This window comes from Tursiops truncatus, chromosome 13 (genome assembly GCF_011762595.2).
Source record: "Tursiops truncatus isolate mTurTru1 chromosome 13, mTurTru1.mat.Y, whole genome shotgun sequence".
Taxonomy (NCBI): Eukaryota; Metazoa; Chordata; class Mammalia; order Artiodactyla; family Delphinidae; genus Tursiops; species Tursiops truncatus.
In genome coordinates, this window is record NC_047046.1 from 25,113,071 (window position 1) to 25,126,760 (window position 13,690).

The following is a 13,690-nucleotide window of genomic DNA, read 5'->3' on the forward strand; positions in this document are numbered from 1 at the left end:
TGGGTCATCCTCTGCCCACTCAGACCTTCTTCTTACCTTCCTGCCACTTCTACCATGTCTCATGCCATCCCAGGCAGGGAGAAAACCATTGAGCAGGCTCAGGCATTGAGACAGAGCCCTGTGGCTCTCCACTGCAGACCCCTCCCAGCCGACTGAGCTGCAATGCAGCCATTCAGGCAGGACCAAATACCCTGATGTTCCTGGCTGATGTCCAGTCCTTGGGGACAGGTCTTGGGCCTTGGTCCCTGGATCCTGCCTTGTCCATCTTCTTAGTTACCCCGGTCTGCAGGGGAGGGGATGGTGTCTAGGGAAAGAGCTGTCATGGCACCCCCATCCCAGGGTCATGCTGCTTGAAGATTTCATGGTAGTGCATTGGTTCGGTTCCATGCCAAGCCCGCCCAAGGGCAGTTGAGTGATAGGACCAGGCCTGTTCTGGCTGTGTGACCCAGGGCAGGCAGCAATGTCTGGTCAGCCTCCACGTCTCCTTCTACCTATCAAATGTTGCAGCCTTGCGGGGTTATTGCGGATTAGATGGCACAGATGGGGGCTGTGGGGGCTCCTGGGCAGCTTCGGCACAGCGAGCTGGGGAGAGGGGGAGGGAGGCATGACTCAGGAAGTGGCTGAGCCTTCTCCTTGGCTGACGAAAGCCAAAGGGGGAGGGGGCAGTGTCCAAGTTCCCTGGGGCGGGTCTGCAGCTGCTCCTGACTCTGGACTCCTTGGTGGGCTGGTCAGGGACATGCAGCAACTTGGGGCGGGTACGGGGTAGCCAGGTGTGCACTGGTGGGCTGTGTGACCTTGGACCCGCTCTGGCCGTCTCTGGGCCCTGCCTTTCCAGGCTGTTTAGGTGGTTCCTTGGGCCTGGGGCACTAATGTTCCTGGATAGGTGGTGGAACCTTCCGGACTTGAAGCCCTGGGCCGTGCCCCAGGGAGGTACCCTTGCCGTCCAGCTGTGGGGTGTGGTGAGCCTCTCAGGTCTGGGTTCTGCTCTGGTGCTGGTGACACCCCTGCTCCACGGCCTTAGGAACCATCTCTGGGACACCATGTCTGGCCCTGGAGTTCAGATACTCTGAACAAGGACAGGGCAAGCCTGTGGGGGACACCCGCCCTTCGGAGGGGCCTGAGTCCAGGAGGAGGGATGCCTTGTCTCTGTTGCCACACCTCGCCTTCCCCATTGGGGCCACAGCCCTTGCCTGCTGCCACCATCCAGGGGACCGCAAGGGTCACTGCTGACAGCACCTCGTACCTCCAGGGCCCTCCCAGGGCTGCGTGAACTCTAGTCACTTGGCAATAGGCCGAGTCCCTGTGCCTCCTTGTTGCCATGACATGACAGCAGCCTCCGGCCACCCTCCGGCCATCCTCCCTGCCAGGCCAGACCTCTCTTTGAGGACCGCCCGCTCTCCACCTATTCTGACACACACAGGGATTCTAGGTGCCCCCCCTGCAGGCCTCTCCCCGTCTCCCCCTGCACCCCTCCCACCCCCATCCCCCACCCCCTGGACTACGTGAGCATGTGAGTTCCTCTGGCCCCTCCTGCTCCTTTCCTGCCTCTGCTCCTCCTGGGAGGAGCCCACCCCCACCCCAGATCCCAGCCCAGCTCTGAGGCCCCCAGAGGAGCTCTGCCCAGGCAGGGCTGCAGGCGTGGCTCTGGGCAGCTCCTGGGAGTGGGGGGGCCTGGCCTACACTGTGGCCAAGACCTTCCCAGGCAGACAAATCTGCCTCTTCCTCCCCAGCCAGTGTCCCAGCCCAGAGCTGTCTTCTGAGGAACAGGGGCTGTCCCGGGCCCCCGCTGCCCTCAGGCCTCAGGTAAGCCCACCGGGCTGGGGAGGAGCAGGGTCGCTATTGGAGGTCAAGCACCCGCTCTCTGGCCTCAGTTTCCCTTCCTGACACTGATTTGGGTGAGAGCCAGTCCTCTGGGCTTGGACGTTGTTTTAGTGAGGCTGAGAAAAACGTGTGTGGGGGATGGGAAACAGAAGCACAGTCACCCGGCAGGGTGTCTTCCGCAGGGCTGGGATGGCTGCCTATGGGGGGCTGAGTCAGACCTCCCTACTGCCCTGCCCAGGGAGAAGGGGATGGGTCAGTGCGGCCCACCCCTCCCCCCACTCCCTGGCAGACAGAGCCTCACAGGGTACCCCCTGCCCTTTGGGGAGCCCACTTGGGCCCTTGGGTGGAAGGATGCGCAAGCAGATGGTTGGTGGGGGGCTGGAGTGTGGACCTCAGGAGGTCTTGGCTGGCTTGTCTAGGGGCCTGAGGGTGGAGAGGAGGACCCAGAGTTGTGGGGGTGGGGTCTCAGCGGATGGTCCCAAGCCCAGGAGAAATGAGGCCATGCCCTCAAGCTGCCCAGCGTGGCCTGACCCAGTGGACAGGACTGGGGGGCCTCCTTGACGGGTGGGGCTGTGCCTGTGCTGGGGAGGGGGACACCGGCTCCTGTCTTGCCCCGCCCACCCCACCGCATATAATGGGAAAGTTCTAGGTCTGGAACAGATGCCTCAGGTTGCTGGCCCAGCTCCTGAGGTCCCGCAGACCTCCCAGCACAGCTGCCTCTATCAAGAACCCTGACCTGGCCCCCTGCCAGGGCCCGGGGTACGCCCTGAGAGCTGTCAGGCCTGGTAGAGGGCATGGCCTGTCCTCAGGGCAGTGGTGGTGGCAGGACCTGGCTGGCTCTTTGGAGAGAGCCTTGCCTTCTGACCGCTCTTCCAAGGACTGAAGAGCAGGCAGTGCTGGTGGGGGATGGGAGGGTGTCCAGCGAGAAACGGTGGTGCCTAGATTCGGTCAAGGTGGTCAAGACAGAGAGGAGGCTGGCTTGGACCCTGCTGGGGGTGTGGAGTGGTAGTCAGCTGTGTGACCGCCCCCTGAGCTTGGGGAGGAGAAAGCCCTTCTGTGCTGGGGTCTGGGCCCCCACGTTGGGTGGGACTCCATTCCTAGACCAGCTCTAGGAGACCCTGTGAATAGGGACAGGGTAGCCAGAGGGGTCCCAGCCCTGGGCTCTCCAGCAGACATCGCCCTTTGGAGGGAACTGAGTCCGGGAGAGGAGGCACCCTGCCTCTGTCACCACACCTCTCCTCCCCCGTTGGGGTCACACCCCTCGCCTGCTGCCATTGCCACGGGGACCCCAAGGATTACTTCCATCCCTCCCTCACAGCCTGGCAGGAAGTCAACAGGGAAATAAACGGTGAGTGGAGGCTGACCAGCTCCCCTCTGCCATACACAGACCTCCAGGCCCTCCCAACATAGCCAACACTTACCTAACACTTCATGCTTTCCAACCCACTTTATCTTCACAATACTCCCAGCAGGCCCTTCTGTCATTCCACTGGACAGATGGTCAGATGGTCAGTGACTTGCCCAAGGTCCCACACAGGTGAGACGGGGCAGGCTGGCCCCAGAGCCCATGCTCCATCCCCTCGGCTGGCACACTGGCCCTCACCCCTTGGCCACATGACAGCTCCCTGCCCTGCTCTGGGCAACACCCTTGCTGTGCAGGAGAGAAATGCACTGTGGGGACGGAATATTCACCAACATGGGAGTGGCTGACGGAGTTCATCAGAGGCAGAGACACCTCACATTGCTCCCCGGAGGGCCAGGCCCAGCCCGCTTCAGAGACACCTGCTCCATTTTCAGGAGAACAAGCAGACTGCGTGGTGCGGGAGTCTCCTTGGAGCAGATTCTGCGGCCGCAGGCTCCTGCAGAGCGTGAAGGAGACCTCAGTTATTCCTCCGGCCTGTTCAGCCCAAACCGTCTTTTGTGGCCACCTCCTTGGGAGGCTCAGGGCTCCCACCCGCCGAGGAAGGTAGGCTCTGGTCCCACGGTGGCTCATCTGATAATTTCAGGAGACTGTGGGTGCCCCCTTTGAGGACACAACAAAAGCTGAACCCCACGCTCTGTGGCAGGTCACTCTGGGGACCCAAGAACAGTGCCGGGAAGGAATCAGGCCAGGCCTGTGCCTCCCGGAGTGACTGCAGGATCAGGGGCTCCTCTCTGGAAGTGAAATCCGGGGTGCTCCCTGCTGGAGATGGGGTCCTTACTGGGAGGGGGCCCCGAGGATAAGCAGGAGGCTTTGGGGGGGCAGAGGTAGGACCAGGAGCTTCTGGCAGAGGGAGTGGCCTGAGCAAAAATCTGGGGACTGGGTGGCCCATGCATTCTGGGGGCCGGAAGGAGACACAAGGACGTATGTCTGAGGCTCGACTTTGTGCTGTGCCCTGTGGGACGATGATGCGCCCAAGGCCAGGTCAGCAGTGGCCCCCTGACCTTCTACCCTCCCATCCCCCATGCCCGCAGAGCCATGAAGAAGCGGTCCATGCTGCTGGCCCTGGTGGCCGTGGTCCTAATGCTCCTTATCATTGGCCTCTGCGTCTGGCTGCCTGAGACCTTCAAGCCCCACAGCCACGTGTACCCCAGAGCTGCCGTGGCCGCGGATGCCAAGCGCTGTTCAGAGATCGGGAGGTGAGTGGGGCAGGGTGTGGGGACACAGGCCCTGGAAGACAGCCACCGTAAGTGGACCTGGGCAAGACCCTCGCCTCTCTGGGACTCAGTTTCCCCACTGGTAAACGGGCTGCCTGGATGAGGGGCGTTCGGTGTGCGTGGAGCTGCCTATCCTGTCCCTGGACCTTCTCAGCAGCTTCTGGTCAGGGGAGAAGGGGACACTGGCCCTGAGAGCAGGGTGTGGGTCTCCCAGTGTCCAGCTGAGCCCTTTTCTCAGTTCAAGGGTGTCTGTCTCTTCAGAGAAACTCTGCTGTTTTATTTTTAGACCCCTAGCTCACATGTACAAAGATCAGTTCTCACTTAAAAACTTAAACAGAAAAAAGATGTTATTAATAAAAAGTAACAATTTCCCCTTTTTTTCCGATTATAAGTCACGTACATCTGTTTGCTTGAAAAAGAGGAACATTTAAGCCCATTGGTTTTAGAATACAACAGTCTTTTACATTAAAAAATCAAAAACTATGGGCTCCTCTCCATCCTCCTTTGGGCAGTGTGGCCAGGCGGTGGGGAGGTGTGTGGAGGGGTGCGCATCTCGGAGGGTAGAGAGCCCGCCGGCTCTCACTCCCGGCACGTGCCACTGGCAGGGATGCATTGCTGGACGGCGGCTCGGCGGTGGATGCTGCCATCGCGGCCCTGCTGTGCGTGGGGCTCATGAACGCACACAGCATGGGCATCGGGGGTGGCCTGTTTCTCACCATCTACAACAGCACCACACGTGAGTGGCTGGCAGGGTGGGAGGTGAATGGCGGGGCTGCCTGCCTCAGGCTGCAGTTGGGCTGGGCAGGCAGAGCTGGGCAACTCCTAGGTTCACACAAGTGAGGGGCTGGTGTTGGTCCGGACTGCCCACATGCTTCTTCTTCCAGGAAAGGCTGAGGTCATCAATGCTCGAGAGGTGGCCCCTCAGCTGGCCTCTGCCGGCATGTTCAACAGCTCAGAGCAGTCAGAGGAAGGTGAGTGCAGGCTTGGTGTGGGTGCAGGGGCAGGACGAGCTGCTGGAAGGCATGAGCACCCCCTCACACCCTCCATATTCCCCCCATCCCATCTGGGGCTGGGAGTGGCTCTGGCAGTCCCCTCCCATCCCTTCCTGGCCCCACAAAACCCTCCATAATGATTGGTCAAGCCCATCATCACAGAGGGTAAAGAGAGCTTCTGTTATTTCTGCTCAGGTCCCTCCAGGGCCACCTGGAGCTAGAACACGGAGAGAGTGATTACTATTACAACAGCTTGCATGTGCCGGGGTCCTGGGGCCAGCACTCTGCTCAGCCCTTTTCACCGATGAGCCCCTTGAATCCTCCCTGTACGCTTGGCAGGGGTAGCGTGGTGTTGATTTCCATTTTATAGGTGGGGATGCTGAGGCCCAGAGAGGTCATGTAAACTGATTAAGGTCACACAGCTGGATGGTGGTAAAGCTGGGATTGAACCCAGGCTATCTAAACCCTGGGTTTTTAAAGGGCATCCAAGTCATTCATTCGTTCGTTCATTTGTTCATCGGTGGGGATAGCTCTCTAGAGTATGGGAAGGAGTCTCTTTTTTCTAACCTGTCCTTAAGCCAAGAAGGAAATCCCTGCAACTCCCCAGGCAGCCAAGGGAAATCAATGGCCACCAGGGGGCGCCCCTGCAAGGACCCCAGTGGATTGCAGGATGAGGTTGGAGGGAAGGAGGTGTGGGGATTAAAGGCCATAGTGGGTCTGAACCCCTCCTGCAGGCTTTGCAGGACCCCTCCTGCAGGTGGAGCCCTGTGTAGGGTGCTGAGAGCAGTCGTTTTGGAATCCCCTCCAACACAGTCTTTGAATTTTTACCCATTGGGAAACTCAGTGTAGAAATGAAATCATTCAGAGTGTGAGATTGTGGGAATCTTACAGACTTAGCATCTTTGGATGCTTGGAATTCACATATTTAACTAGGGCTTGTTGGGCACCTCCTACAGCATCAGGGGCTGTTCCCTAAGCCAGTAGAAACAAAGGTAACAGGTGAAACGCACATTCCAGGTGGAACAGGGAGAGATAGCACACATGGGTGTGCCATGTGCCACAACACTGCCTGGGAAGCAGAGGTGGGAAGGGTTGGAGGGCTTGTGGGTTCATCAGGTGCCCTGGTCAGGGCATGTGAGCAAAGACCCAGAGGCTGGGGCTGGGGGCAGCCGTGGGGGTGTCTGGGGGAAAGAGGAGGACACAGGGTCAGGTAGAACCGCCCAGGTCATGTTGGACCTCATGGGTCATCATGTCTGAGTGAGGTAAAGGTGTTCCCTGAGTCGAAAGGGGTACCTGGGTGGATCTGGCCGCTTTCTGATGGGACCCCCTCAGGCTGCTGTGAAAGAGGAGGAGCAAGTTACCTGCCCGTCAGGTGGCCCATCAGGATGTCACGGTGATAATCAGGGAGAGATGAAGTTGGCGGCTGGTGGCTGGGCCGAGCACACTTGGAGGGCGGAGCTGCAGATTTGCTGATGGGTTGGGTGTGACGCTCACCCAGGAGTCTCGGGTGAGTTGGGGTCTCAGGTCTGCACCTGGAAGGACAGGGTGGCCCTTACAGAGACCAGCGAGGTGTTAAGTTTGAGAAGCCTTTTTCAAGTGGGCAGGTGCATCCTCAGATCTGGCCATCAGGGGAGCAGGCCGAAGAGTCAGTTTGGGAGTTGTCAGCGTGTAATGGACCCTGCAGCCTGACATGGAGGAGGGCACCCAGAGTTGGTGCAGACAGAGGAGAGGGCAGGGAGATGCAGAAGTGACGCAGGAAGAGAGAGTGATGGGCCAGGTAAGATGAGAAAGAGGCCCTGCGATGGCAGCGTGGGGGTCACTGGTGACCTTGGTGAGAGTGTGGCGTGAGAGCCTGATTGACCAAGGTCAGGGCGGCACTTATATAAGGGGGAGGAGTTGTGTGCTGGGTGTCAAACCTTCCGGGATGTGCCAATGTCGTAACAACCCGGCTCTTGGAACCTCGTGCCCCACTTCAGGGTGGGAGAGGCAGCTCGAGAGCTGCAGCCGCCAAGCCTGGGAGTGCCCCCCTACCCTGCATCTCAGGGTTGAGAGCAGGAGGGTGCCTGGGAGCCGAGGCTGTGGCTGAAACTTTCTGGGTCAGTGCTGGCTTTAGGGTGCGGCAGGGGCAGTGAGGCCTAGTGGGGAACCAGGGTCCAGGGCTCTGTTTCCAGGGGAATCATGGCTCCTCAAAGGACAGTGCTGGGAAACAAAACTCTTTATGGTCAGATGGGGAAACCGAGACCCAGAGAGGGGACAGGGCAGGGGTTTGGGCTCAGGTCCCAGTTGGGACAATGGAAGAGAGGAAGAGAGGCCCTTGCTTTGGGACCAGCCCGGCCTTGAGAGTGGCCTGGGCTTGCACTGGGGGCTTTGGCGGGTTTTGGAGAAACACTTGAGTCTTATGGGATGAGGGGCCTCGTGGCCCAGGAGGCTCAAACGGAGAGATGGTGAGGTCTGGCTTCCTTATACTCTCGCTGTGCAACCGTGGGCCTGGCACGGGATTTCAGGCACGGTGGCACCTGCGGAGACAGGCATCCAGGCCTGGGACAGCGGAACCCAGCACACGTGCTACCGCCCCTCCCTCCTGTGCCCTCATCAGACAGCTGAGCTGAGCCACACTCATGCCTGCTGAGTCCAGATGTGACCTCAAAAATCTATGTCCTTCCTGAGCCTCACTGGTCCCACCTGGGGATGTGCCTGGAACATCCCCCGTGTGGAGCCACTAGCTGTGTCCCTCTCCTTCGCAGGTGGGCTGTCGGTGGCGGTTCCAGGCGAGATCCGCGGCTATGAGCTGGCACACCAGCGGCACGGGCGGCTGCCCTGGGCTCGCCTCTTCCAGCCCAGCATCCAGCTGGCCCGCCAGGGCTTCCCTGTGGGGAAGAGCTTGGCGGGAGCCCTGCAGAGAAGCCAGGCTGCTATCCAGCGGCACCCTGAGCTGTGGCACGTCTGTGGTCCCTACTGGTGGGCGAGAGCGGGTGGCACTTTAAGGAACCTGCACTGAACGAGGGACCAAAGCCCTGCCTGTTCTGAGCCTGGGGGTGGGGTCCCGGCCCCACCTGGGCTGGATTCTGTGGACAGGGGCACCCCATCCTTTGTTCTCGTGTGTGTGTGTGAGTGGGGTGGCTGAGTCCGCCCCACCTGCCTGCCTCACGGGAGCCCCCTCTGCCCCAGCGAGGTGTTCTGCCGGGATGGGAAGGTGCTGCGGGAGGGGGACCGAGTGACCATGCCTCGGCTGGCCGACACCTACGAGACGCTGGCCTCGGAGGGCGCTCAGGCTTTCTACAACGGGAGCCTCACGGCCCAGATTGTCAAGGACATCCAGGAGGCCGGTGAGCGGGCGACCTCAGGGGCCTGGGGCCAGGAACTCCACAGCGGGGACACTGAGCCTGGGGTCCTTGGGTCCTACCTGGCCTGGACACTGGGCCCTCAGGGAGTGTCTGGCAGGGGAGGGTCACAGATGTGTCTGCAGTTAATGACAGGCCACACGGATCCACAGCTCCTGGTTAAGTCAAAGCTGAGAGAAACCCTGCAGTCCAGGAGAGAAAACCCTGGTGGGGGGAACGCAGGTGTAGGCAGGAGCCAGGGTTGGGGAAGTGCTAAAGTACAGACCCTGGAGGACTTCCTGGAGGAGGTGGTGCCTGAGCCACAGGTGAGGTTGGACTTTGTAAGCAGAGAGAACAGTTTGCGGCCTGGAGAGAAGGCTTTTATTTCTCCAGGAGGATCACAGGGGATGAGGGTGGGCTTGGTGAGCGAGGCATGGGAGGAGCTGCATGCAGGGCCTGCGGTTGGGAACTTGTGGGCAGGTTCTTATAGGTTCAGGAGCCCCATGCTGCCTCTCCCTCACCGAGCCATGGCCTCTTCATGTTAGTTTTTCCAGTGTGTCAGGGAGGAGGGTGATTAGCATGTTGACCTTTACCACTGACATCGGAAATTAGCCTGTAAATACTTGGTATGTCTGGAACCATTTCCCTAGAGATTAAGAGCTTCCCTCCACCCACCCAACGGGGGGGGGGGGGGGGGGGCGGAGGTAGGGGACGGGGGGATGGGAGCAGATATCTCCCACTTAGAGAAGATCCTCTGGCCGCCAAGAGGACAGACGACAGACCCAGAGGCCAGTGGGGCAGCAGGTGGAGGGCGCTGGCCTGGACCTGGCCAGGGGAAGGTGGCACCGTCAGGGAGGTCTGGGGATAGACAGGGCTCCCCGCTTGATGGCCCCCCAGAAGTGTGCCCCATCTCCGTGTCACCCCATGCAGGGGGCATCGTGACGGCCGAGGACCTGAACAACTACCGCGCAGAGCTGATCGAGCACCCACTCCGCATCGGCCTCGGGGACGCCCAGCTCTATGTGCCCAGTGCCCCGCTCAGCGGGCCAGTGCTGGCCCTCATCCTCAACATCCTCAAAGGTCAGCTGCCCTCCGCGGCCCTGCAGAGCAGCGTCCTGGGGGTGGGCACAGCCGTGTGAGGTCTCGGGATCACGGGGTGGCTCTCAGTGCCAGAGTTCACGCTGGGCGGCCTGGTCCAAAGGGCACATCTGGCAAACCTGAGCGGTCATCTGTGACCCCGTGGACTGGGTAGCCCTGTGGCTGACATGTGAGGCCCAGACCTGGGGGACCCTTGCTTCCTTCCATCCTCCCCCGCCTCCCAAGCAGCCACTGCTGTTGGTTATTAAACGTCCCCCTTCTCAAGGTGAACCAGGTGGGTCAGGGAGGCGTGGACCACCCCCTTTCCAGGGCACTCAGCTGTCCTGGCCGAGCTGGGATGTCCCGGGGCCACCGGGACCACCAACCTGCCTGGCTCTGCCCAACCAGGGTACAACTTCTCCCGGGAGAGCGTGGAGACACCTGAGCAGAAGGGCCTGACCTACCACCGCATAGTGGAGGCCTTCCGGTTTGCCTACGCCAAGAGGACCCTGCTTGGGGACCCCAAGTTTGTCAATGTGACTGAGGTAAAGGGCAGGGGCTGGCCTTCGATGGGTGGGGGGCCTACCATGGAGATGCCAGGAGGGCTCCCCGGGCCACCCCAGCCTCACTCAGCCTTTATTCATCTATTTCTGCCACTGACTTGCCCTCGGGCCTACTGTGTGCTGGGATGGACTGTTGACCCTGAGTCCTAGCCTCTGCCCCACGGAGCTCACAGGGTGGGAGAGACAGACTTGTCAGTGAGTGGTAGTGCCCTCCTCTGCCACGGTCCAACCTCGGGGACTTTGCATGTGCTGTGTCCTTGGCCTGGAAGGCTCTGGAGTGGTCAGTGCCGAGGTGAGGAATGCACAGGGGCATCACAGCCCTCAGGGTGGAGGAGGGTGGATTCGGGGAGGGGACCAGCGTTCCAGGTGGGCAGAGGCCCCAGCCACATGCTCCCTGGTCACACCCAGGAGCTAACTTCCCAGATCCCCACCCAGGCCCTGCACTGCCCGACCCACCCACTCGCCAGGTGCCCCGGCTCCAGGCTGGACTTCCACCTCCACCCCGATCACATCCCTCATTAGCTACTTGGGTCCCCCCCCCCGCAAGGTGGACCCGCAGACCCCCTCACACTGACCTGTGACCTCCCGCAGCTGCTCAGCAGCCCCTCTTCTCTTACCTGGGGATGATTTTGCACTCACTGCTCCCCACATCAGCACCTGGCATCCCTGAGGTGGTGGAAGCCAGTGCATCATGCCCCTCTTTGCCCTCCCTCCTGGCTGAGACTGGCCTTCTGCTCATCCACTCTCTGACTCTGCACGCCCTTCCTACACTGCTGCTCTCCCTCCTGGGTTCCCAGTCTGCCCTTTCTGATGGGTCATTTCCGAAAGAAGTGTATGGTTGTGGGTCCAGAACCCTCCAGCTGCTTCCCCGTCCCTCTGCTCCCCATTGGGGCAAACTTGGCCACCACCTCCTCTCTGGAGCCCTCTCCCCTGGTGCCCGCCCTTCCTCCCTCCCTCCATACCTGCGCTGCCAGGTCCTGAGACCAGCCTCCGTTTCCCCTTCGGTCCACTCTCTGCAGCATCTCACCACGTTCACCAGCACCTCCCTCCCTTGACTTTTTAATTTGCAAAGTTACGGACATTTCGGCACATTTCCTTCCTCTCTCCCCATCTCCATCCGTTTCCCCCTTGCTCTCCCTGTCTTTTCCTTTTTAGATGTCTGGTCGGCTTTTTCCCAAGGGTCCCATCCGTGTCTTGAGGCCCCCGGCCTGTCAAGCTCACACCTGCTGTTGCTGTCACGTCTGCCATCTCTTAGCCTCAATGGACCCCCTGGGCTGTTTTGTTGATTTTAAGGCCCAGGGCAGTTGTCTTTTAGGATGTCCCAATTCCTGGATTCAACCCTGTTTCCTTGGAAGTAGATTCAGGCTGAACGTTCTCCCCTTGGATTAGTCACTTAATTCATGGGTGTTGCTGGAACCTTCTGGAGGCATTTCCTCTGCTCAGCCTCCTGCGCCCTGCCTTGCCCATGAACTCAACACATCAGGTGTGGCCCATCACCCACCTGAGACAGATTCTTCAGGGTCCGACGAGCTCCTTTCCCAAAGCAGGCTCCCAACCTGCCCCAGTTAGCGGCCACTGTAGACTGAAGACTTGGGGCCTTTCTCCGTTCCTCTTTTCCACCTGGTGAGCCCCCAGCAACTCTCACCTGGTGGATATCATAGCCTCCCGGTTGGGTTTCACCCCCACACAGCTGCCAGAGGGATAACACCCATCACTCCTCTGCCCTAAGCACAGGTGGCTTTGAAGTCCTTTTAGGGCTTGTAAGGACCTATGGGATCAGCCCTTGCTGGCATCTTCAGCCTCTTCTCTCCCTAACCCCATTCACTGTCTGCCTGTCACTCACAGGCCTGCCTCAGGGCCTTTGCATTACCATTCAGGTGGCTTTTTCAGATATTACCTTCTCTGAGAAGCCCTCCCTGACCACTCTGCTCCCACCCCATCACACTCCACCCCCCTCACCTGGCTTGTTCTTTCCAGCACATCCCTGCCTGCCTTTGTCTTCCCTGCTGTGAGGGTGGGGACCTGCGTGTCTGTTCCCTGCTGATCCCCCAGTGCTGGGCATGAAGTTACAAGCTCCCTGAATGAATGAATGATTGGATGCAATGAAAGTGGAGACTCCGAGGATGGACAGACATTCAGAGTTGCTGGACAGCAACAGAGACAGAGGCTGGGGAGAGGGGGTCAGACGGGCCACGTGAGATTTTGGGTGCAAGAGGGTTATGGTCAGAGCCATGGCTGGGGGCTTCCTGAGAGCTGCTCGCACAAGCCCATCCCCCTCCCCACCTCCCTCACCTCCTCAGGCCAGCTCTGGGGTCTCGGCAGGTGGTCCGCAACATGAGCTCCGAGTTCTTCGCTGCCCAGCTCCGGGCCCGGATCTCCGATGACACCACTCACCCGGCCTCTTACTATGAGCCCGAGTTCTACACGCCGGATGACGGGGGCACCGCCCACCTGTCCGTGGTCTCAGAGGATGGCAGTGCTGTGTCGGCCACCAGCACCATCAACCTCTAGTAGGGCTGCTGGGTGGCCGGGTGGGCCGGGGCTGCCTGCGTGTCCTAGAAGGGTGGCTCCACATTGGTAGAGTGCTTGCCCCCAGCTCCCCAGGGAGCGTGTTGGCACTTTGGTGGGCACGTGGGGCTGGTGGGACGGGGCAGGGGTGGGCACAGCTCTCTGACCCAGCTGGTCTGCAGCTTCGGTTCCAAGGTGCTGTCACGGGCCAATGGGATCCTGTTCAACGATGAGATGGATGACTTCAGCTCCCCCAACATCATCAACAAGTTCGGGGTGCCCCCCTCACCGGCCAACTTCATCACGCCAGGTGTGGGCACAGGGCTTGGGTGGGGAGGGGGCTGGTGTCCCAGCAGGCAGCTGACCAGCTCCTCTGTCCCCTCCCTCCCACCGGCCGGCTGCAGGGAAACAGCCGCTCTCGTCCATGTGCCCGGCGATCATCGTGGGTCAGGACGGCCAGGTCCGCATGGTGGTGGGTGCCTCTGGGGGCACGCAGATCACCACGTCCACTGCACTGGTATGTGCCACCTGCCTGTGCCCCCAGCCCCTTGCCCGCTGGGCTACACTGACCCCATCCCCTCATCCGCAGGCCATCATCCACAGCCTGTGGTTCGGCTACGATGTGAAGCAGGCAGTGGAGGAGCCCCGGCTGCACAACCAGCTTTTGCCCAACACCACGACGCTGGAGAAAGACATTGACCAGGTTGGGGGGGTGGTGCTGAGTCACAGTGGGGGCCCCTGGGAATCCTGGAACAGGGCCTGGATCTCCTGT

The 13,690-nt window shown here is 60.5% G+C and overlaps 1 protein-coding gene across 6 annotated transcripts in view; it reads left to right on the plus strand.

Moving 5' to 3' along the window:
- The window catches only part of GGT1 (gamma-glutamyltransferase 1), a 32,753-nt gene that overhangs the window by 18,467 nt on the left and 596 nt on the right, over window positions 1-13,690 (plus strand). For 3 of the 6 annotated variants that reach the window (XM_073790350.1, XM_073790349.1, XM_033837314.2), the window contains exons 2-12: window positions 3,619-3,787; window positions 4,276-4,440; window positions 5,064-5,194; window positions 5,343-5,429; window positions 8,195-8,408; window positions 8,619-8,776; window positions 9,701-9,850; window positions 10,256-10,392; window positions 12,733-12,920; window positions 13,101-13,228; window positions 13,323-13,621. In XM_073790350.1, coding sequence (XP_073646451.1) covers window positions 4,280-4,440; window positions 5,064-5,194; window positions 5,343-5,429; window positions 8,195-8,408; window positions 8,619-8,776; window positions 9,701-9,850; window positions 10,256-10,392; window positions 12,733-12,920; window positions 13,101-13,228; window positions 13,323-13,621 — 1,653 coding nt within the window. In that variant the 5' untranslated portion in view covers window positions 3,619-3,787; window positions 4,276-4,279. Of the gene's footprint in view, window positions 1-1,730; window positions 1,804-3,618; window positions 3,788-4,275; window positions 4,441-5,063; window positions 5,195-5,342; window positions 5,430-8,194; window positions 8,409-8,618; window positions 8,777-9,700; window positions 9,851-10,255; window positions 10,393-10,498; window positions 10,703-12,732; window positions 12,921-13,100; window positions 13,229-13,322; window positions 13,622-13,690 lie in introns of those variants that run through there. The other 3 variants (XM_033837313.2, XM_033837310.2, XM_033837316.2) reach the window with 3 other exon arrangements.